The sequence below is a fragment of the Amblyraja radiata genome, chromosome 29 (assembly GCF_010909765.2).
Source record: "Amblyraja radiata isolate CabotCenter1 chromosome 29, sAmbRad1.1.pri, whole genome shotgun sequence".
Lineage (NCBI taxonomy): Eukaryota > Metazoa > Chordata > Chondrichthyes > Rajiformes > Rajidae > Amblyraja > Amblyraja radiata.
This window is the reverse complement of record NC_045984.1, coordinates 28,125,261-28,150,897: the sequence shown is the minus strand read 5'-3', so window position 1 is coordinate 28,150,897 and position 25,637 is coordinate 28,125,261. Positions and strand designations below refer to the sequence as shown.

Below are 25,637 nucleotides of genomic sequence, written 5' to 3'. Positions count from 1 at the left end.
GTACGTCTTTGGAGTGTGGGAGGAAACCGAACATCTTGGAGAAAACCCACACAAGTCACAGGGGGAACGTGCAGACTCCGTGCAGATCGAACCCGGGTCTCCGGCGCTGCATGCCCTGTAAGGCAGCAATTCTACGTCTGTGACACCGACAAATATAGCTAAACTTTGTATCAAATATAAATATTTATTATGTGCCTAGTTGGGATTTGCATGTTCTAGAAGTTAATATTTTTCGCAAGTCTACAATTAAAGTTAATGGAAACAATAGAGGATTGTCTTGGACTGGACAGTGTTCAATTCCACATGCAGCTCCGCAGCAAATAAACCAGCAATCAGACATGGGCTGATAAGTGATAAGTAATTATGCAGCTAAGCCATGGCCAAGAGCAAGTGTAATCTCCTGCACTTGACATTAAATGTCCTTACGGTTCCAGAGTATCGTCTAATGGACTCTCTGAGTGGGATGGGCAAAGAGTGGCAGTACTATTGCCCAGAAACTCAACTGAGCTACAAGAACAGATCAGAGGTGTGGTATCCTGTGGCAAATAACTTCCCTTCTGATGCCTTAAAGTCTTTCCATAATTTGCAAGGAATAAGACTGGAGATTGAATACTTTCCATCTACGTGTAGCATTAACAATTACCAAGCAACCTGAGATAATCCCAGGTATTTCAACAATTTACATCATGCATCCATCATCTAAATATTTTTTGTTTGACCACCAGCATACTTGTTTAGAATGAGCTCTATCTACAAATGGTACTGAATTTATTTTCTTGAACAGCACCTCCCAAACACAATCTCTACCACCAACAAGGTACATGGGAAAATCATCAACTGCATATTCCCTTCCAAGTAGCACACCATACAGGAAATGCATTGTCTGCCTCGTGTCATCAATCGGTCCAGATTGTAGCATTCTCTTCCCAGCAGCATTGACAAAGTGCCTTTGCCCCGAATGCTCAACCTCCTGAGGTGCTCATGCAGTTCAAGAAGGTGCCCCTCCATCATCACCTTCTGGAATAAGTAGAGATGAGCAATAAATGCTGACGTTGTCAGGCATGCCCAGACAAGGAAAAATAAATAACATTTAAAAAATAATTATTTCACGTTTTCGGGGCAGCTGTTCTGAAAATGACTTTTACTGAAGTATAATCTATCATCAAAAATAGACTATGGATATTCTCAGGAAAAAATAAATAAATAGAATAGATTAGCTAGTCTGAAAGCTTGATTAGGTCGGTACAGAATAGAATCAGCCAGGAGTTTCTCTGAAATGGAGCCGATCAGCCAGATAATTTAATTGAAGCAGCTTTTTCAGCAAAAGGAGTTCTTGGAAATAGTGGTAGAAGATCTATGCATTATAATTATTTTGAACATGCATGCAAGATAGAATGGAACTAGAGTTTTAAGCAAATCACTCAGTGCTTAATGGACAGTGGTACTTAGACATTATCAATTCAAAGGATATTCTCCAATTTCAAGCTGAACCTAGCTCATTAGCAGGAACTATTTATCAAGCAACGAACAAGATTCCACGATTAGTTGTCATTTGAGCTCATAAATATTATTACTTTCTGTTTAAACATGGAATATTTTTGCAAAGAAGTTAGTGACTTAATAAAGAAATTATCCACTCAAATTAAGTGAATGAGTTAGTTAAACCTCTAAATGTTATTTTAATCTAAATAACCCGAATGTGGTTGCGGCAAAGAATCTGAATTTTTGTAGTATGCTTGTCACCAAGTATTATTTAAGTGACGGATACCTTATCGTCATTTCTGATGTGTGAATTTGAAGCCACACTAGCATTAGCAGTACTGAGAGTAGCAGAATGTATTTGTTATGTAAGAGTCTCAGTCAGCTGGTATCAGTTATAAGTTGTTGGAGCAGAGTGGGGGGGATGGGACGGTTGAGACCTTGTCCACCAATAGTATTTTGATCTATGATGAATTTGGCAGTGCTTGTTGTGAAAAGGACTGCAACTTCAAGATACTAAGCATTGAAAGTCACCTCTGAAAAAGTAAACCATGTGCCTTGGCAGCCTTACTATGTAACTTTAATGCCAGCAATAGTGAACCATTTCCTAGTTAACAATGATGCATTATTAATGGAATATAATGAAACCTGTTTTGTATAATCTAGTGATTTTAAAAATTGATTGTGAGGGAATAAACAAAGGTACCCTCCAAGTTTTACAGTGGGTGTTTTTATCACGGTATGTAATATTTGGCTTTACTAAAAACTAGTCATTCAAATAGTTATCTAATTAGGCCCTCACCTATACATTTCGCAATTTTCTTGAAAAAGCTTCCCCTCCAGATATCATAAGTGATAGGAGCAGAATTAGGCCATTCGGCCTATCAGTCTACTCCGCCATTCAATTATGGCTGATCTATCTCTCCTCCCAATCCCATTCTCCCGCCTCCTCTCCATAACCTCTGACAGATGTGCCTAATTCCCTGCCCAAAGGGATAACTTCCATCATCCATCCTACACATCGTTGATCTTTGTATAAATATCTCCACATCTCTGATATTTCTCCATTTACCATAAAAATGTGCCTTTTGGTTACTTACTGTCCATAAAAATAATTTATCTCTATATTCACTTATCAGAACATTGCATCATTCTACTAATGATATATTAGAATAGGTGAACATGCTTCTAGTTAGTGTTACTAATAGAATGAGTTAATTTGAAAGGAAACCTAGATAAGTTGTTGTGGAATAAAGTTGAATGGAGTAAGAATGAGTATAGTTTGAGGAAGCTCTCGAGGGGCTATGTTGCCTGTTTCTGCAATATTATAAATAAAGAGGAAGACGACTGGACTTTATTGCCTTCCATCAGTGAGGAATGTGGGGAATCCGCTGTGGTAGACGTTTATGTTAATTTTTATGTAGTGTGCCTTGCTTTTTTTCCCGTATGGCTATATGGTAATTCGCATATCACTGTACCTTAATTGGTGCATGTGACAAATAAAAGTTCTTTGAAACCTTTAATCCATTCACAAAGATTGCAGAATCTTTGGGAATTTGAACTAAAATTTTAGGTAAATTTGGTGATTAAATTTGAAGGAAAAAGAATGAATTCAGCCCTCAAATCATGTAGAGGAAACAACATCTTTGATTATATCAAGAATGATTAACTATAAAACCGAATCTAAGGATACTTTAAAATTGACTTAAAATTGTACTTGTGCGATTTGAAATATTGACTGCAGTACCCAATTGTGGCTTTTCGCATTGCTCTAATTTTATTCTCTGTAGCTTAATAGCCTGTAGTAAATAATATGACCTGACAGTTCACAGAACTGGCTAATGCTCTTGACTTTTTTGTTTGTTGCATTATTGCAGTTTGGCCACAAGAGGAGTACATTGTTGAATACTCATTGGAGTATGGATTCCTGCGTCTCTCTCAGAGCACCAGGCAGCGCCTCAACATCCCAGTTATGGTCGTTACGCTAGGTAAGACACAGCAACTTCTTCTTCTTGCGTATTTGATTGTGCACACCAGGTTGATTGCATTCGTCGAAACAGGGCGGACCACGTGAAGGTTGCAATCTCCCACCCCACACACAGCAACTATATGTGTGAAATAACGCTTCTTGCAGTTATAATGATGGCTGTTCAGGATGTTTCAATACCTGCTGTGTCCAAATTTCTGGAAATAATATATTTGTTACTGCATAGAGGTCATTCTGTTGAGTGAAGTAGGAGGGAACAAACAGTTGATAATTCAACTTAGAAATTGATGGCTGGGGGAATTGATTGCAAACCGCATAGGAGTATATTTCTGTATTTTTAAATAGTCTTCCATGATTCTCTGGGTCAGATGTCTATTTCATGGCTGTGATATTCCGATGTAAAGCGCCTTGAGTATTAGAAAGGCGCTATATAAATCCCATCCATTATTATTATTAATGTTGTAAATGCAACCTGGTGGTTTCTGTGCTTTCAAAAATGTGTTATTTCAGGACCTTTGGTTTCCATTTTGGGTTGGAGAATTTTTTGTTCGTTCACATTGCACTTTTAAGTATTGTATTCATCTTTGAAACTTCAATGTGTCATGTTTAAAATAGCAACAATATCCGTTCTCCTTCAAAATGCTCTCGTCATACTCCAGCTAGTTTAAGGTTTGTTGCTAATTCACTGATCATTTTCTAACAACTCTATTAGTACCTCTATTTCTCCCTGGTTTCATTTTAGCGCAGGATTAATGGCAATTATGTACCTATTCATCCATTTTATTACTTCAGATTCCTGTCCCATTGTGTTTCTTGCAATTTAGAATGTTATTTTTTGCCTGCTGCTACTTCACCCATATGGGCCTGTCCCACTTAGGTGATTTTTCAGGCGACTGTCAAGTCGTAGCAGGCTGCTGAAAATCCGGCGACTGGAACAGCGACTGTCAGAGTGGAACACACACACACACACACACACACACACACACACACACACACACACACACGCGCACACACACGCGCGCATATATACACACATCGCTTCCTTCACCAGCCAGTTATGCAGGCGGGGACAGGGCAAGTGGGCGGAGTGCCGTCTGAGTGAAATTCACACGGTGCAAAGCCAATGTGATACAGACACACACCACAATGAACAGGAAGGTTGGCGCTGTATTTAAGACGGTGAAAGCACAGTGTATGGGAAGGGGCACTTAAGTCCTTTAGAAGAGAGGGGGTAGTTACATCTTTGCAGCTGTAATTAAAATTCATGTAAAACATGACATTACTCTATATTTGTGTTTTTCATTGAGTTGGTGGTCTTTAGAATTAACAAAAATCATTCATCGTACAACTTTGTACAGTGGAAAAGTTTAATGATGTAATATTGCATTCATGTAGTGGAGCAACATTTTATTATTTAAGGGCTGCCTTCTGATTGCTTGGATATTTTTCAAATTTATTACATGAATTGACCATCAATATATTTTTTAAATCTGTTTTGAGCTGGGTGTGCAAGCCTTTGTTCAATAACAGTCCTTGGTTAATAATCCAGCAGTTATTTTTGAACACACTGAGTTTTTTTTTATCTGTGTTCTTTAAATAAAAAAGTGCCAATAATACCGTTCTAGTTGTGTTATGTACAACCAGACCCTAACATTATTCTATTTTGTCCACAGATCCAACTAAAGATCTCTGCTTTGGGGATGGCTTTAGCCGGTTTCTTTTGGATGAATTCTTGGGGTATGATGATATACTGATGTCCAGTGTGAAAGCATTGGCTGAAAATGAAGAAAACAAAGGTGAGTTGAATCAATTTGGCTTTTGAGGGGTATTCTGCCAAACAGGCATTTGTTCGTGTTCTCTATTCCAAAGGCAATTGCAGCCTGCTACAGCTTGGAAAAGTAAATGGAGATCTCAATCTCTATTAGACGGTCCTTGGTCATAGTCATCCTTAAATTGCATCTCACAATCATGACAGAAGTGAACAGTTTATTTACAAGTGGAAATACGAGTTTCTCCAAGGAGATAGAAAGAACTGTAGTTACTGGAATCTTGAGCAATATGCTGGAGGAATTCCGTGGTCAGGCAGAATCTGAGAAGGGAATGCATTTGCAACATTTTGGGTTGGGACCCTTCTTCAGACTCATCCAGACTCTTCAAGAACTTCTCCAAAATGTGATTGATGCATCTACAGTAATAACCCATTGATCAGCATGTTTGGATTTTGGTGCCAGACTGACAGGTTTTCTGGACTATTCAATGCTTTTCCAATTTATGATCCAACTCGCTGTTAATTTTTTTGGAACGTTAAATGTGATTTTTTTTCCAGTACATCTGGTGTGCTTAATGGGAACATGGGACCCTGGCACCTGCGGTGTAAAGGGTAGTGCAGGACCCCGGGCTCTTTGGTGTGGGGGGTAGTGTGGGACCCTGGGTTCCAGGGTATAGCGGGGTGCACAGGTCCCTGGGCTCTGCGGTGTTAAGGGGAATACAGGAACCAGCAACGTGTTAGCCAGATGTCGAACTATTGGGATTTCGAACAATCTGTTATTATAGGAGTTTACTGTATCGGTTTTCAATGTCTTAATTGTAAAGTTGTTACTCAAAGATTGCACCAAATTGCCAGACAAAAAAAATTCAGAAGAAAAGCAATCAACTGCTAAAAGATATTGAAAGCTTTAATGGATAAACATTGTTGGTTTATTGTTTCATTTCAATTTGGTGGATAAAAACAAGTGGAAATTTTACATTTGCAGGAATAATCATTACCTTCACAACTCTGTGACTTACTCTTTCATCTCCACCAACCTCTCCCCTCTCTAGGGCACTTTCCCATGGAACTGCAGGACATTCACCTTTTACCTCTTCCCTTCCCGATTATTCCAGATTTTGAAAATAGTCTGAATTAAAACAGTAGCATTTTGCTTAATGGTCGGAGTTTCTTCTTAAATGTCAACATTGTTTTACATTTTTACATTAGGGTTTTTGCGCAATGTTGTATCAGGAGAACACTACCGTTTTGTCAGCATGTGGATGGCCAGAACCTCCTACCTAGCAGCCTTCGTCATCATGGTCATATTTGTAAGTATGTTACCGAATCAGAACACCATCATATAAGCAACAAATATTCCAAAAGACATTAACAAACCAACTGAAGGCTGGCTTTAGCTGCTAGATGAAGAACATGTTCTAACACATCAAACAAACTAGGGATAATGAATGCCATTTTCCTTATATTCCTCAAAACTATGTCCTAAAACACTGAAGGTCTCTCCGCACTAGAAAACATTTGTTACTGGTGGGGCACAATGGATAATGTCGTACTGGTTTCATGTGTCAAATGTTCAAGATCATTTTCTCTTGGTAGAGACAGAATACAAGAGAATACTAATATTTTCTGATTGTTTAATGGTATACGCTTATATGTTATATGTTTGCACCAGCAAGACTTGAGAGTGGTTTCATGAACCTCACATTGGTCCTTAGAGGCAGATGTTATTCTAGTATTAGGGAGACTATAGACCGGTATCATCATAATCATCAGTAGTATCATAAAAGATGATACAGGAGGGGAGGGCTTTCAATTCCCAAAGCATTGAGAACATTTCTGGGGCAGTTGGCGCCTGTTGTACCTCAGCATAATCAGTACCACGATCTTTGGGAGGTTTGTTGGTACTGTTGGGGAGGATGTAAAACTGGTTGGCAGGATGCTTGGAACATTTGGGAAGGAGTGGAACAAAGCAGGTAGTGGAAGTTTAAAAAAAAAAAAAAAGGTCAATGAGATAGCAGGCAAGCAACAGATGGGGTCAGTGATATGGAGAATATTAACATAACAAAAATTAAAAGATTCTAAACGACAGTTATTCACACTATTTTCAAGTTGAATGGATAAATGGCACAAATAGAAGTAAACAGTTCTAATCTCATTCCCATTATGGAAACGTGGCTGCAGGATGACTAACGCAGTGAGCTGAATATTCGAGATTTCGGAAGGATGGGCAAAAAGAGAAAGGATCAGCAGGTCAGTCAGCATCTCTGGAGAAAAAGGATGGGTGTTTCTTCGAATCGGGACTCTGAAGAAGGGACCCGACCTGGAACGTCATCCATCTTTTATCTCTGGAGATGCTGCCTGACCCGAGTTGTTCCAGTACTTCATGTCTATCTTTGGTACAAACCAGCACCTGCAGTTCTTTCTTTCTACAAGGAGATGGTGCAGTTCTATTAATAAAAGAGATATGTGCATGGCTAATCATAATGTAGAATTAGAATGGGGTTAAGCAAAGGACAGAAAAGTGTTTGGAGTAACTTTTAGGCGACCAAATAGTAGTTAAGACATTGAGGATGGCATATTCCAGCAAATTAGAAATGGGTGTAACAGGGGGAATGCAGAAAACATGGATGATATTTAATCTGTGTATAAATTGGACAAGTCAAATTAGCAGTAATAGGCAGAGGCAAATTCATGGAATTTATGAAAGATAATTTTCAAATTTAATGTTGAGAACCAGCTTGGGAGAAGATTTGCTTTCAATCTCAATGTGTGTACTGGTCAAAGGTTAATTGTGACCTTGTGTGGGATTTTTTCAGGGAAAGATAAAGCGATGAAATGTTTCATTAAGATGAAAAATGAAGTAGTTTGAACTGAAACTGAGGAGCCAGTTGGCTGTTGGAGAATTTAATTGAAAGGTGAATAGGTAATGCCTAATGTTGGAGAAACTCCAGCATTTTTGTGTTCCTTCGATTTTCCAGCATCTGCAGTTCCTTCTTAAACAGGTAATGCCTAATATTCTGGAACGAATGCAAGAACTGTGGCAGTTCTTGTGCACAACTTTCTTGCACAAAAACAGTTAAGCATGAACCACCTGGACTACCCTTATCGAAGCAACAACCAAGAAAGCACACCAATGCCTCTACTTCCTTAGACGACTTGGGAAGTTTGGCATGTCCCTAACAACTCTTAGCAACATCTACAGACGCACCCTGGAAGCATTTTATCGGGATGTATCACAGCATGTTTGGCAACAGCTCCATCCAAGACCACACTAAATTGCAGAGAATTGTGGATGCAGCCATCTCACAAACTAACCTCCCTTCCATTGATTCCATTTTCACTTCATCCTATCTCAGCAAGGCCACCACCATAATCAAGGACGAGTCTCACCCTGGTCACTCCCTCTTCTCCCCTCTCCCATCAGGCAAGGGGTACAGAAGTGTGAAAGCTCATACCTCCAGATTCAGTGACAGTTTCTTTTCAGCTGTTATCAGACAACTGAGCTGTCCTATCAACAACTAGAGATCGGTTGTGAGCTGCTATCTACCTCATTGGAGACCCTCAGATTATCTTTAATTTCTATTTACTGGACTTTACCTTGAACTAAACGTTATTCCCTGTATCATGTATCTGTACAGTGTGGATAGCTCGTTTGTAATCATGTATAGTCTGTTCGCTGACTTGTTAGCACACAACAAAAGCTTTTCATTGTACCTTGATACACAAGACAATAAACTAAACTGATATTATATTCAAACAATACATCTGTAAAGTTGCTGGAGAAATAGTAGTAAACCAGAGGGAAGTTTAAAATCTAGCAAAATAAGTAGCAATTGATTAATAGTGCAAAAAGTATATGAGTCTGAACTTGCAAGGAATATGAAAGTGAATGGTGAAAGTGTCTACAGATAATTTAAAATAAATAAATGAGTGAATATAAATGTTGGTATCCCAATCAAAAACAGAATTATTTATAAAGGGAACAAAGAAATAGCTGTTATTGAAAAATAACTTTTGTTCTCTCTTTGTGGAAGTAAATATAATAACTTTCCAAACATGCAATGGAACTAAGGCTGTCAAATATAAGCCGACCATTTAAAAAAGGAGAGAGGACAGTGAATTTCACACTCTTAGCATAACATCAATAACAGGGAAAATCCAATCATCTGTTCTGGACTTGTCAGAAGATTATTGGTTTTGACAAACTGGTAGAATAAAAATGAGAGAATTGGTGTATGTGGTGTATCTGGAATTTTAGAAGACGTTTGAGACCGTGTGCAGAATAGAAGTAATGGGTTTAGCGGATATACACAATGAACTGAAATGTGTTTGATTGACTAGAAATAGATTAGGAATAAATACAAATTTTTCAATGTCAGGGAGTAGCTCGAGGGATACCACAAGGATCTGATCTGTTTAACATGCATCAATGATTTGGCAAGGGAACTGAAAATAATATTTCCCAGTCTCCCAACAAATTTCACTACATCGATTGGTGTATGTGATAATAAATGTCCTTTGTATCCTTGTATCCTAAAACCGGTGGAATTGTAAGCTGCAAACAGAATGCAAAGCGGCATCAATGCTATTTAGACTATGAGTGATTGGGCAAATACATGATGGATGCATTATAAAATTGCTGCATGGCAAGCTATCCACTTTGGTGTGGAAAACAAAGGTAATACATTATTTAACTGGGAAATGTTGAAGTTCATAAGATCCAGGTGTTCCTGTACACTAGGTACTTAAAGCAATCATGTAATTGCCGGAACATTTAGGAAGGCAAATCGATGTCAGCCTTCAGTTCAAGAAGTTTCTAGTATAGGAAGAGTTTGACTGTCAACAATTATACACTGCTTTGACACTACACCCAGAGTTCAGTTTTGGCATTCCTATTTAAGAAATTAAATTCTTGCCATAGAGGAAGGGCAGTGGAGGTTGGAGTGGGATGTAGAAATGATTGACACATCAATTGTTCAATTGATCTTCACTTTTTGGAGATGCTTTGATAGTTTTGTTTTCTTTCCTTTTCTTCAGACATTGTCAGTTTCTATGCTGTTACGTTACTCTCATCATCAGATCTTTGTCTTTATTGGTAAGTCTTTTCTACGGTTTCTTTGTTAAGTTAACTTTTCATAAAGTGAACAGAAAATGTTAGTTTCCTCATAAATGTTAATTTACACTTTTTGTTCCTGTGCTTATGATATAAATATGAATTCACAAAATGAACCTTCATTTCATAACTTCCATTATTCACATTAGCTTCAAGTTAAAATATTAAATAATTCCAAAGTACATTGCCTTATAATGTTTCACTGCAAAATGAACAGATATTGACCGATTGTAAGATTTAATAAAATATATTCCCATTTAAATAATGAGCGAAGAATTCTATGCCTCTTCCTCAATGGATTTTCAGACTTTTTAATTTGTCTATTATGTGAAAACTTTGATCATGTGAGTTCCTGACACCTCTGATGCTTAAATTTGAGTTGAAGGATATTTCCCCAGTTCATTTTCACAATGTTTTTACTTTCACTCTTAAAAATGTCCTTATTTTTTTTTCTTTAATTCCTTCCAATATAATGTTCATGGAAATCTTTGCTCGAATAGGTGCTTCCAAATTTTGTAACTATATTTTGAATGGCACATGCACTGTACACCCACAGTCTCTCAATAGACCGATGAAAAACAGATTTGGAATCTGCAGTTTAGGAATGCATTTACAGCCACATGGTAATTTAAAGTCTTTAACTCTAGCCTTTGAAATATGGTAGATGATTATTGAGTGGTATTTTACAGTTGATCAATAACTGGCAGCTTTGGCTCCAATATCTTGTGTTTGGTTTAGAGATACAGTGCGGAAATTGGCCCTTTGGCCCACTGAGTCTGTGCCGACCAGCGATCCCCGTACACTAGCGATCTCCTACACACTAGTGACAAATTACAATTTTTACCAAAGCCAAATTAACCTACAAACCTGTATGTCTTTGGAATGTGGGAGGTTCACTGAGTACCCAGGGTCACGGGGAGAACATACAAACCCCCTACAGACAGCACGTGTAGTGTCTGGTGCTGTAAGGCAGCGACTCTATTACAGCGCCATCGTGCCGCCCCACCATTTGTGTTTGTGAATGTCTGTCATTATTCTTTAATTTATGAATCAAGATCCAAGAAATAGGACAATGTCCAAAGAAGGGATCGATACAGTAAACCCTCGTTATAATGGACCATTGAATTGGGATGGGGGGGGGGGGAGATGGGTGTCCATTATTGCCGATTGTCCGCTATAATCGAGTACGGTATTATGGTGTGCTGTTGAAACAAAGAACTAATGAGGGTAAGAACAAAGATAGGGGAGATTAATGTGTGGCTGAAGAGTTCGGGCAGGGATTTAGATTTCTGGACTATTGGATCTCTTCTTGGGCTGGGTGACCTGTACAAAAGGGACGGGGTTGCACCCTAACTGGAGGGGTACCAACATCATGGCAGGTAGGTTTGCTAATGCTACACGGGTGGGTTTAAACTAGATTGCAGTGGGGGTGGGACCTCATACAGGATAGAGGCAGGTGAGAGGTTAGGAGTTGGTATGGAGGGGTGGTGAGAGAAAGGTTAGAGGACAGAATAGACATGAGAAAGGCGGAGAGCGAGGAAGGAAGATCGGTTTAAACTACGTATTTTAAAGCAATGTGGCCTGGCGGGTAAGGCAGATGAGCTTAGGGCATGGATAGGTACGTGTAACTGGGTCGTTATAGTCATTACTGAATCCTGGTTAAGAGAGGGGCAGGACTGGCAGCTCATTGTTCTGGGGTACAGGTGCTTCAGAAGAGACAGAGGTGAGAGTAAAAGGGGGGGGGGGGGTTACATTATTGATTAAGAAGATGTCACGACGGTGGTCAGTGGTGACATTATGGACGCTTTGTCTAGTGAGGTTACAAGGGTGGAGCTGAGGAAGAAGAGATGATCACCTTGTTGGGGGTGTACTACAGACCCTAAAATAATCAACGGGAATTAGAAGAACAAATATGCCAGAAGATTGCAGACAACTTTGAGGGTTTGAGGAAAAATTCTCTCTCAAGTTGATTGGAGCGGGTTGTTTGAGGGGAAAGGAACATCAGCCAAATGGGATGTTTTTAAAAATGTGCTGACAAGAGCTCAGGATATGCACATCCCTGTTAGAGTGAAGGGCAAGGCAGGCAAACATAAGGAAGCTTGGCTGACAAGGGAAATTGAGGCATTGGTCATGAATAAGAAAGACGCATGGGACAGGTATAGACAGCTGGGATCAAATATATCCCTGGAAGAGTTTAGGGAACAAAGAAGCAAACTAAAAAAGGGCAAAAAGGGGCTAAGAGATAGCTCTGACAGAGCAGTAAGGACAATCCCAAGAGATTTTATGAATACATAAAGGTGAAAAGGGTAACTAGAGAGAGTGGGACCCCTCAGGAAACAAAGCGGTCAACTGTGTAGAGCCACAGGAGATGGGCATAGTCCTCAATGAGTATTTCTTCTTTGTATTTATGGAGGAATTTGGGGAAGTCAGTGGAAGTGTCTTGAGAGCAGTCGGTGTTATGGTCAAAGAGGTGTTGAAGGTCCTATCGTGTATGAAAGTAGACAAATCTCCAGTGCCTGCTCAGATAATGTGCCCTCCATAATGTTTGGGACAAAGACCCGTCATTTATTTATTTGCCTCTGTACTCCACAATTTGAGATTTGTAATAGAAAAAATCACGTGGTTAAAACGCACATTGTCAAATATTAATAAAGGCCATTTTTATACATTTTGGTTTCACCATGTTGAAATTACAGCAGTGTTTATACATAGTCCCCCACCCCCCCCACCCCCATTTCAGGGCACCATAATGTTTGGAACACAGCAGTGTCGTGTGAATGAAAATAGTCATGTTTAGTATTTTGGTGCATATCCTTTGCATGCAATGACTGCTTGAAGTCTGCGATTCATGGACCAGTTGCTGAGTGTCTTCTCTGGCGATGCTCTGCCAGGCCTGTATTGCAGCCATCTTTATCTTATGCTTGTTTCGGGGGCTAGTCCACTTCAGTTTTCTCTTCAGCACATAAAAAATGCATGCTCAATTGGGTTCAGATCGGGTGATTGACTTGGCAACTCAAGAATTTACCTTTTTTTAGCTTTGAAAAACTCCTTTGTTGCTTTAGCAGTATGTTTGGGATCATTGTCTTGCTGTAGAATGAACCGCCGGCCAATGAGTTTTGAGGCATTTGTTTGAACTTGAGCAGATAGGATGTGTCTATACACTTCTGAGTTCATTATGCTACTGCCATCAGCAGTTGTATCATCAATGAAGATAAGTGAGCCAGTACATTCAGCAGCCATACATGCCCAGGCCATAACACTCCCACCACCGTGTTTCACAGATGAGGTGGTATGCTTTGGATCTTGGGCAGTTGCTTCTCTCCTCCATACTTTGCTCTTGCCATCACTCTGATATGTTAATCTTCGTCTCATCTGTCCACAATACTTTTTTTCCAGAACAGTGGTTGCTCTTTTAAGTACTTCTTGGCAAACTGCAACCTGGCCATCCTATTTTTTCAGCTATCCAGTGGTTTGCATCTTGCAGTGTAGCCTCTGTATTTCAGTCCATGAAGTCTTCTGCGGACAGTGGTCATTGACAAATTCACACCTGACTCCAGAAGAGTGTTTCTAATCTGTTGGACAGATGTTTGGGGATTTTTCTTTATTATAGAGAGAATTCTTCTGTCATCAGCTGTGGAGGTCTTCCTTGGCCTGCCAGTCCCTTTGCGATTAGTAAGCTCACCAGTGCTCTCTTCTAAACGGTTCCAAACAGTTGATTGTGGTAAGCCTAAGGTTTGGCTGATGTCTCTAACAGTTTTATTCTTGTTTCTCAGTCTCATAATGGCTTCTTTGACTTTAATTGGCACAACTTTGGTCCTCATGTTGATAAACAGCAATAAAAGTTTCCAAAGGTGATGAAAAGACTGGAGGAAAGACTAGGTGCTGAGAGCTCTCTTGTACCTGCATTAAGGAGGCAATTAAACACCTGAGCAATTACAAACACCTGTGAAGACATGCGCCCCAAACATTATGGTGCCCTGAAATGGGGGATGGGGGGGGGGAGGGGGACTATGTATAAACACAGCTATAATTTCTACATAGCGAAACCAAAATGTGTAAAAAATACCCTTTGATAAAATCTGACAATGTGCACTTTAACCACATGTGATTTTGTTTCTATTACAAATCTCAAATTGTGGAGTATAGAGTCAAATAAATAAATATGGGTCTGTCCCAAACATTATGGAGGGCACTGTATATCCAAGGACATTGTGGGGAAACTAGAGAGGAAATTGGGGGAGCCTTGGGGAGTGTTGTAGAGCAGAGGAGTTTAGGAGTGCAGGTGAATGGTTCCTTGAAGGTAGAGTCGCAGGTAGATAGGGTGGTCAAAAAGGCTTTTGGCACATTGGTCTCCGTCAGTCAGAGTATTGAGTATAGAGGTTGAGAGGTCCTGTTGCAGTTGCATAAGACGGTGCGGCCACATTTACAGTATTGTGTTCTGTTCTGAGCACCGTGTTATGGGAATGATGTTGTCAAGCTGGAAAGGGTACAAAGAAGATTTACGAGGATGTTGCCAGGACTAGAGAGTCTGAGCAAACGGGTGAGGTTGAGTAGGCTGGGACTCTATTCCTTGGAGCGCAGGAGGATGAGGGGTGATCTTGAAAGAGGTGTATAAAATCACGAGGAATAGATTGGGTAGATGCACAGAGTCTCTTTCCCAGAGTAGGTGAATCGAGGATAAGGGGACATAAGCTTAAAGTGAAGGGGAATAAATTTAATAGGAATCTGAGGGGCAACTTTTTCACACAAAGGGTGGTGGGGGTATGGAACAGGCTGCCAGAGGAGGTAGTTGAGGCAGGGACTATTCCAACGTTTAAGAAACAGTTAGACACATACATGGATGAGACAGGTTTGGAGGGATATGGGCCAAACACGGGCAGGTGGGACTAGTGTGGCTGGGGCCGGTTGGCTGGTGTGGGCAAGTTGGGCCGAAGGGCCTGTTTCCATGCTGTGTCACTCTATGATTATGACTATAACTGTAGTTGAAGGTTAATACACAAAAGAACATAAAGTGCAGGAGTAATTCAGCTGGTCAGGCAGCATCTCTGGAGAACATGGATAGTTGAAGTCAGGACCCTTCATCAGATAAAACAAGGCGTTGATGCCGCTGGCCTGCACCAGTGAGCCCTTCTGCGCCAGCTATGTACGGTCTGGATGATGCGGCTGTTGTTGCAGCCGCATGTAGCCCTGCACGTCAGCTTTTTCTTCGGACTGCTGTCACTGACAGGATGCGTTTGGTCACTGTGAGCCTCCGTTCCCTCTCGCCAGCTGCGGCTCCTTCCTGTCGGTCGTCACTTTGCCCACTCCCAGCTTTAATGTCGCCATCACCTCCTCCTCCCCCGCAGTTGCCGACATCTTCCAAGATGGTGTATGTTGGCGACTGTGGAAGAGGCGGAGTGGGCGGGGGAGGGGAGGGGATGAAGAGGCCAAGTGGACAGATCGACGGGAGAAGGGGGAGGAGGTGACGGTGGAGTGGACTAATCCGACAGGAAGTAACGGCAGCTGGTGAGAGGGGAGGGAGCCCCATGGTGCCCGAGCAAGTCCTGTGCATGATAGCGACCCTGAGAAAGCACTGTCCATGGGGGGGCTACAACGTGAATCCCAACAACAGCTGCGTCAAACGGACCATGCGGTGGGTGACGAAGGGCTCGCTGGTGCACCATGCGAGGCAGGGTGGCGTCGGAAGCTGGGACTGTAAGCGTCCAGAAAGGCTGTGCGGGCTTGGAGTGACTTGGGTAGGTCCGTCTGTCATAATTGAAACCTGTTATAAAGGGATCTGTTAAAACGAGGGTTTACTGTATTCAAATATTGGATATTTACTTTGGTTCTTGTTTAAGACGCACATCTATGCCAGTTCCTTACATATGGTACAATGTTTTTTTGTGTCCATCAATTATAGATTTTCACATTGGCTGCCTACATTATTTCTACATTTATTGTGTTTCTCATGGCTGTATGTGACAAATGCTTTGCCTGATAAGGTCTAGCAGTTGCAGAGAAGAAAAGCTGATGTGTTTACATTGTCATAAATTGGGCGGTTTTTGAAATACAATTGCATTACAAGAAAAGACAAAATAGTGTTCAAACCCCCACCTTACAGTTATATTTACCACTAAATATAATATTTCAATAATATTGATGTACCATATAAATGAGAGGACAAAATCTATTGTCTATTTAAAGGGAGTAGTAATGGATAATTTTAAATCTGAGTGATCTGGATGACATATTTACAATTAATGGATTTTTTCTTTCAGTTGATTTGTTGCAGATGCTGGAGATGAACATGACCATTGCATTTCCTGCAGCTCCTTTACTTACAGTGATACTAGCACTCGTTGGTGAGAATGTTTTGTCATCTGTAGAGTTTTTATTGAGACACAACAGACTGCAGATGCTGGAGAGGGAGCAAAAAGCAAACTGCTGGAGGAACTCATTGGGTCAGGCAGCATCTGTGGAGGGAAATTGGCAGTTGATGTTTTGGGTCGAGACCCTTCATCTGAACTGCGTGGAGGGGAGATGGCCAGTAAAAAGGTAAGCCGGGGTGGGCAAGAGCTGGCAAGCGATAGGTGGATCCAGGTGAGGAGGGGTGGATTGGTGGACGTAGTCAGGTGGAGTGAGGGGTGGAGTTAGCGACAGGGGCTGCAAAGTGATTGGTCGAGGTAAGAGTCATGGAGCTACAAATCACAGGGCCATTTAGCCCATCTATGCAGACCAACTTAGGATACTGGGCTAGGACCATTTTTGGGCTAGGACCATTTCTACATTCATATCTACATATCTCCAAATAAATGTCTTTTTATCGTCATAATTATATCCACTTTTATAGCTTTGGCAGATCATTCCAGATATGCCACTGAGGTCCCACTTAAATTTCTCTGCTCTGACCTTAAGCCTGCGCCCTCTGGTTTTAGAAGTCTCTATCCCGGGGAAATAGTCTGAGCATTCACTTTATCCAAGCCCCTCATGATCATGTACACCTCAGTAAGTCACTCCTCAACCTCCTCTGCTCCAAAGAAAAAGGATCCAGCATATCCAACCTCTCTCTATAACTCAAGCCTGCAAGCCCATGTATCAACCCAATGAATCGCTTCTGCACCGTTTCCAACCATGACTTCTTTCTAAAGCTGGGCGACCAGAACTGCACGCAGTACTCCACGTGTGTTCTTAACAACAACTTGTGGATCTGTATCAGAAAGTACCAGCTTTTGTACTTGATACTCTCCCCAATGAAGTGTCAAATGCTACCTTTACCACACTGTCCATTTTCAGGGAACCATGTACCTGTACTCTCTGCTCTCTCTGTTCTGCGACACGCTCCAGGGCTCTACCATTTACTGTGGTATTTACCATTTACAAGTCTTGCCCTGGTTTGACATTTCAAAGTACAATACCTCACACTTGTCAGAATTAAATTGTATTTGCCATTCCTTGGCCCACCTTTCCAACTGATCTAGATCCTGCTGCAAACTTAGATATCCTTCCTCACTATCCACTATGCCACCAATTTTGTTGTCGTCTGCAAATTTAGTAGCTACGTTAACTACATTGTCATACAAATCGTAAATATAGATAACAAACAACAGTAGACCCAACACTGACCCCTGCAGCACTCCACTGGTTACAGGCCTCTAATCAGAACATCTGCCCTCCACAACTATCCTGTGATCCCTACCTGCAAGCTAATTTTGAATCCAATCAGTTACCAGCTCCATTTCAAGTCATGAAGTGCTGTAAATAATAGAATCTAGGGGGAAGGAGATAAAGTATGGGACCAAACATGGGAGGTGGGATGGGAAGATGTGAATCATAGGGGCAGGGGACGATGGATGGGAAGATGGGTGAGAAGGGCGAGGTGTTGTGGGAAAGAAAGATCTGTGTGGGAGGATCTGGGAATGGTGTGTGAAGGTGGAACCAAAAGGGAGCAGGTTACTTGAATTAGAGCATTCACCACTCATGCAGTCGGGTTGTAGACCACTGAGGCAAAATATGACATGCTGTTTTTATTACCATTGCTGTCTTCTGAATCTGTTACGTATGGAAATCTGCATGGGTATCTATATAAGATGGACCCTCTTGAGTACTAAATGCCTGTGGAGCTTGCACGTTTATTTGACACAAATGAGAATTGAAACCCATATTGCTGCGATATCCACAATGGACTGGTTAACAGGGATCTGACTTGGATGCCAGCCCACTCGTCATCTTAATCATTTTGCACCAAATGTGCTGAAATTCTGCCAGTAATTGTCTCCGTTTAGTCTTGCGTGACATCTGCCGCAAGATCAGCAGATTGTCCGCTAGTTCTGTGCTCACAGTAGGCATGTGTTCGATTGATTTTTTATTTTTTTTCCCCTTTATTTCAATAACATCTCTTTAGTATGTTATGGGTATCAATTATTAGACAAATTAACGACTTCACGTACGAGCCTTGCCATCTCTTACCTGGTGATTTCACCAGAAATGCAGCACTTTATGACCAGAGTTGATTGTCGCCTCATTTTATCCCGGCTGGATAAATAAAGGTTACATCTTTTCATGCACTTATGGTTCATATTTCAATTGACGCCATTTCATTCAGAGGAAGTTTGAACTTCAGTGATTGTGCTTTTCACAGTTTCTGCCGTCCATATTACGATTCTGTTACTTCTGAAGACGACCGCATTGCATATTGAATCCCACTGGCTAGGCAGCTGCACTGGAGGCAGTGGTATGATGTTGCACAATGAGAGCCTTCAATGTTTGTTTCAAGCCTGGAGTGTTCTCGGAGGAATACATCGAACTTGCGTCAAACCTCTGATTAACCACCAATTTACTTTGATGGGTGAATCGGTACAGCACTGTGTGTTGGACAGCACTTGGAAGCAACAAAGGTAGTGGCAACGGTACAGAAAGGTCACCAGATACCACATCCCCAACGGTTGCTTGGCACTACCACTTTTTGAGTGAACCAGATGAATCCTGAACGACTAAGCTACCAAAGGGAATCTGGCAGGAGGTGGAAGAACAGACACGAGGTGTACACATAATAGATCTTGCCCACAACAACTTGCATGTGGCAGATTCATCTGAACTGAGGCCAGTTCATTGGCTATATTTAAGAGGGAGTTATATGTGGCCCTTGTGGCTAAAGGGATCAGGGGGTATGGAGAGAAAGCAGGTACAGGATACTAAGTTGGATGATCAGCCATGATCATATTGATGCAGGCTCGAAGGGCCGAATGGCCTACTCCTGCACCTATTTTCTATGTTTCTGTGTCCTTGACTATATTGCTAGGAGTTACCACTGCACGGTCCTTGTGACTATAAAGACACACCAAAGACACTGTCCATGGAGTTGTATGGGACTACCATGCAAAATGATAATTCAGCTCCAAACAGTTCTCTTATCTCGGAAGCCAGCATTCACCAGACACTGTTGGCCATCAACAGGAGAATGTAATCTCATGGCGAAAACACTCCAATGTTCCAATCTTGTTACGCAACATGGAAGTGTTTGTTGGAGGTCCCCAGGAAATTATTGCAAGAATTTCCCGGGATGATGGCTATATCCATATTCATTTAGGTCCTTCAATAGCTGTGACGCACTCTGAGATGTTTGCCGATGTTTAGTTTCATTTGCAATTGCTCATGCCACCCAAATATGAGTTAATGAACCACAGCATCAAGAGGGCTACCTACCTTCAGCAGATAATGGCATGTCCAACAAGAAGACCTTGCCATTGACCAGGAACTCAACTGTCACAAATAATGTGACTACAAGAACAGGTCAGAGATTCGGATCTTGTAACAAGCACGCGCTTCCTAACATAGGACGCAATTTATGAATACATTGGAATACTCGGCATTTACCTGGTTAAGTGCAGCACGGGCAGCATTCGTAAAGGATATATCCAGGACAAAGTAGCCTGCATGGTTGGCACTTCATCCAATACCGTGAACATTCACTCCTTTCATTGCCCTCCACACCTCGGCTATTTCTGACAATCCCTCTCAAAGCCATGACTTCTACCACCAAAGATAGATACAAAAAGCTGGAGTAACTCAGCGGGACAGGCAGCAGCTCTGGAGGGAAGGGTGACGTTTCGGCATGGATCGAATCCCGGAACTGCTTGTCCAAGACCAGCGTAGGAGTAGGTTCATCCAAAGGACAGCAATGATTCTAGGTATTGGCTCACTCGCCTTTTCAAAGGCAATTACGGATACTGGCTTTCCAGTCAATTCCATTTTTGAAATTAACAATTAATGATGTGATTTATGGGCAGCTGTCTTCTAAGATTTGAGAAGTTTCGGATGGATTTTTTAAGTCATTTTGTCCATGGAGGTATTATATAAATAGGCACGGTTCTGCCGGTCACATGCATCGCAAGATATATTTTGTAATTTGCAAAATCAAGGAAGCCCATCTTTTTACTGAAATTGTGAAATTTAGAAAATAAAACTTGCTTTTAACTTTATCATACATTTAGATTATCCTAAAAGGTATTGTATCTGAAGTATTATTTTTGAAATGCAATTGCATATATGTGTATGTAGTTTAAAGATACAGCATGGAAACGTCCTTTGGCCCGCCGAGTCTGTGCCATCCAGCGATCACCCGTACACTAGTTCTATCCTACACACTTTACAGAAGCCAATTAACCTACAAACCTGCACGTCCTTGGAATGTGGGAGGAAACCGGAGCACACGGCGAAAAGCCACGTGGTAACAGGGAGAACGTACAAACTCCGTACAGACGGCATCTATAGTCAAGATTGAACCCAGGTCTCTGACATGTTAATGCAGCAACTCTACCGCCTTGTCACTGTGCCACCCCATGTATATTAATATATACACACACACCATTTTTATATTCTAATTGTACTTTATCAAATGTACCTAGAATTAAATCATTTTTTCATACCGTTCAGTAAATAAAAATATTATACATGTACAATCATACTTGAATACAAGAGTGGAGAAATAGTAGGTTACACTGACACAACCCACAAGCGTCGCCATGTGCCTGGCGCCTTTTCCTATCCAATATGTATTAAAAAGGATGAGCATGTGAGCATATGGCCGTATCACTGATAATTTGAAATGGTGATTGCAGAAGGATCTGGCACTCCATGTTTTTGTGATAGTCTAGTGCAGTGGTTCTCAACCTTTTTTCAGTGATGTACCCCCTGTGAAATATTTTTTCAGCCAAGTACCCCCTAACCAGCGCAAAAATATAGGCCTACATATATGTAGGCCTATATTTTAAAATCTCACGTACCCCCTGGAGTGCCTTCACGTACCCCCAGGGGTACGCGTACCCCCATTTGAGAACCACTGGTCTAGTGTGATGATACAGCAAGAAATTCGAAAAGCTAAGATTGTTATCTATTGTGTAGAGAGTTGAAGTCAAGGTAGGGCGTTTGCTTCAGTCATATTTTGTTGGTGAGGCCATAGTGTGAATACTGCATGCAGTGGTCTCCTTATTTAAGGAAGAATATTAATTGTATGAAGCAGTTTGGAAGTTACTGGACAAATACCTGGACATGTTGTCTTCTGAAGAATGTTTGGATCCACTAGAGGTTAGATGAGCCAGAGTGCATATTGAAACATGCACGATCCTGATGGTGGGTAGGGAGAGGATGCTTCCTTTTCTGGTATGATCTAACATGTAGGCACATGGCTTAAATTTAGAGACTTCTCATTTAAAACGGGAAAGGCTTTTTTTCTGTGCTTCATGAATCTTTGGAACTCTCTCAAAGAGCAGGAAGCAGAGCCTTTTTAAATGATTTCTACATGTCTTTGATATCAAGGGAAAGAGATTTCTCCTTTGATTTGAATTTTGTACGGATCACTTATTATCCTTCCTCATGATTATCATGCAGACCTGTGTTACTTCATTGCATTTTCTATCCCGTCCTTTTATGTGACTTTGATTTTTGGACAATATTCTCCCCTCTCAAATAAGTGTGTCTTAGACCTTTTCTGTGCTGTAGGTTTCCGATTGATTATTAGTTTTCACTAAAACACTGTCAGCTGCCCAAAGAAAAATAAGAAATCTGTTGACTCAGCAAGCTTTTTTAAAAAACAAAAAAGATTTTTTTAAACCCTCCAGTTTGCAGAAAGAAGGTGCAATTCAAAGTAGGAATGCATTTGGTCATGTACACAAATCCCATTGTCAGTAAATTGCATTTAATCAAAGGAGAGCTCTGTCCCGCGGAAGAGCAGTGGGGTTAATTTGAATCGGAGTCATAATCACAGCATGGAAACAAGACCATTTGGCCCAATTTGTCCATGTCATTCAAGTTGCCTAGCCAAGTGAGTCCCACTTACTCATGGCTGGCTCGTATCCATACAAACCTTTCCTATCCATGTACCTGTCTATAGACACAAAAAGCTTTTTGTGTCTATCTTCGGTTTAAACCAGCATTTGCAGTTCCTTCCTTCACCCTCCACATGTACCTGTCTAAGTGTCTTTTAAATGTCATAATCTCATTCTACAAACAAATCGCCCTATGTGTGGAAAACATTGCTCCTTAGGTACCTCTTAAATCTTTCCCCTCACCATAAACCTATACCCTCTAGTTTTAAACTTTCCTATCTTGGGGCAAAGATTGACTATTCACCCAAACTAAAGCCTTGATGATTTTATAAATCGCCAATACTCCAGTGAAAAACAAATCCTGCCTGATTCTGAAATGCATATCATCCAGAACCAGTAACATCCTTGTAAATCTTTTGTTGCACCTATACCACTTTAATGGCAGCCAGATCTGTACACAATACTCCCAAGTGCAGCCTTATCAACATGTTACAGCAGTACCCCTGTACTCAATACCGTGATTGATGAAGGAAAGTTTGCTAAACACCTATCTTTTTCAGTAAAGTTTTGACACACATTTTATGAACAAGGGGTATTTTGTGACAAAATCCCACGGTTTTTGTGCATCTTGACATGAAGTTAGTGCAGCCTTCATCGCCGTTTCACCATCCCAACCTGATTTAGGAGCCTTTCTAGATTTCTTCCGTTTTTAAAATAATATTCAACGGGTACTAGTTGCTAGTTAATATCACTTCCAAGTGTAAACTACAGAGTTGTTCGCATCACTTAATAACTATAGAAAATACAAATTAATTTTATTGCATCCTGTAGGTTTGTGATGCTCTGAATAGATGATGGCGTCATCAGGTTGCTTTTCATTTTGTGAAAATAGACATTTGTCAGTCCGTAGGAAAAAGCAAACTGTTTTCTTTGCTCATTATTCTTGGGCCAGTGGGACACAAGGCTTACATGTAACTAAATAAAAACCATACATCATAAGTTCTCAATTCCTTTCAAGTTGTAATGGTAATTATGGTGGGATCTATATGGGATTTTTCTTTAAGATAATGTATTCCTAGCCATGGGCTTTCTAATTTTCCTTAATACCAATATTTGCACGTTTTTTTTTGTGTTGAAGTGGTTTCAATTCTTTTTTTATGCAAACCATTTTACATACCTGATCTCTCGTCTTCTCTTCCATCAGGGATGGAAGCCATAATGTCGGAATTCTTCAATGACACGACCACGGCATTTTATATCATTTTAATTGTCTGGTTGGCAGACCAGTATGACGCAATTTGCTGTCATACTAACACCAGCAAACGCCATTGGCTTCGGTAAGTGTCCTGCTTTTAAATTGTGAAATGTTACAATAGTGATGAGTCCAAATGTAGCATGTTAATAGGGAATCTGGTGGAATATATGGACTATATCCACTAGGGGCGCTGCACTGGCAGCAGCCTCTACCTACAGCCTGTCTGTTATTTCTATCTTTTTTTTAATTTTTAGTTAGTCTAAAGTCTTGTGTTGGGGGAAACTTTTACTTTTCTATGTGGGGGGGGGAGGGGGGCAGGGTAAGGGGGAAACCGTTTCCCAGTCTCTTCCTGGCGGGGACGCGACTATTTCTCCGAGTCGCGTCCTCGCCCCCCCACCTCGCGGCCTACCAGCTGGATCGGAGCGGCCTTTCTTGCCGGGGACCGGGAACCGGACCAGGGCTGCTACAGCGGCGGCGCAGCGCTGGAGTCACCACGGAGCGGGCGATGCCTACCTGGGTCGCCGTTTGGAGCTCCGGAGCGTTGGGCCGCTGCTCCAACATCGTGGAGCTCTGGTGCGGAGAGCTTCCAACGCGGGCGGCGCTGAACAACATCGAGGAGTCCTGGGGCGCCTTGCAGAGGGTCTCCAGCAGCAGTCTCCACCCGGTGCGGCCTGCGGACTTTGGAAGCCGCCGACTCCAGTAGGAGGGGGCCGACTCTGGTGTCCACGCCGCTGAGGACGTCCCGCAGCCCCGACGTCGGACTTACAACACCCCGGCGAGCGGTCCTGAACATCGGGCCGCCCGTAGCGGCAACTGCGGAGGGCACGGGGAGGCCCTGACCATGGGGAACAATGGAGGAAGAGACTGACTTTGGTGCCTTCCCACACAGTGGGAAACTTTGATTCTGCTGTGTGGGGATGTTTTATGTCAAACCCTATGGTGTGTTGTGTCCCTTTTTTTTATTGTATAGCTGTATGGGAATTTCATTTCACTGTGCCATCTGGTGATGAATAAATCTATCTTGTATCTTGTTTTGTGGGCATCTCCTGCATCTGGGGATTCCTGGACTGTAGGTCTTGCTCTCGATGAACTGCATTAAAACAAATGAAGGCTCAGGCTATGGGAATAGCTGTTCCATGCAGAACTTCAGGCTTTACGGATCAAATGATATTCTAGATCATACAGTGCCCTCCATAATGTTTGGGATCAAGACCGTCATTGATTTAATTGCCTCTACTCCACAATTTGAGATTTGTGATAGAAAAAAAAATCACATGTGGTTAAAGTGCACATTGTCAGATTTTAATAAAATTTTAATGGACATCACCAGTTGCTGGGTGTCTTCTCTGGTGATTCTCTGCCAGGCCTGTATTGCAGCCATCTTAAGCTTATGCTTGTTTTGGGAGCTAGTCCCTTTCAGTTTTCTCTTCAGCATATAAAAGGCATGCTCAATTGGGTTCAGATCGGGTGATTGACTTGGCCACTATTGAATTGAGCATTTTTTAGCTTTGAAAAACTCCTTTGTTGCTTTAGCAGTATGTTTGGGATCATTGTCTTGCGGTGGAATGAACCGCCGGCCAATGAGTTTTGAGGCGTTTGTTTGAACTTGAGCAGATAGGATGTGTCTATACACTTCAGAATTTATTATACTACTGCCATCAGCAGTTGGCTGATGTCTCCAACTGTTTTATTCTTGTTTCTCAGTCTCATAATGACTTCTTTGACTTTCATTG

The 25,637-nt window shown here is 41.4% G+C and overlaps 1 protein-coding gene across 4 annotated transcripts in view; it reads left to right on the top strand.

The window, feature by feature from the left end:
• Positions 1-25,637, top strand: part of tmem259 (transmembrane protein 259) — a 53,429-nt gene that overhangs the window by 21,585 nt on the left and 6,207 nt on the right. Inside the window, exons 4-9 of one of the 4 annotated variants that reach the window (XR_004416265.1) lie at positions 3,357-3,467; positions 5,140-5,262; positions 6,444-6,544; positions 10,272-10,329; positions 16,605-16,881; positions 23,854-23,986. Coding sequence is in view for 3 of the 4 variants with exons in the window: in XM_033047040.1 (XP_032902931.1) it covers positions 3,357-3,467; positions 5,140-5,262; positions 6,444-6,544; positions 10,272-10,329; positions 16,605-16,688; positions 23,854-23,990 (614 nt within the window). In the remaining variant the exon portion in view is untranslated. Of the gene's footprint in view, positions 1-3,356; positions 3,468-5,139; positions 5,263-6,443; positions 6,545-10,271; positions 10,330-16,604; positions 16,882-23,853; positions 23,991-25,637 lie in introns of those variants that run through there. The other 3 variants (XM_033047038.1, XM_033047040.1, XM_033047039.1) reach the window with 3 other exon arrangements.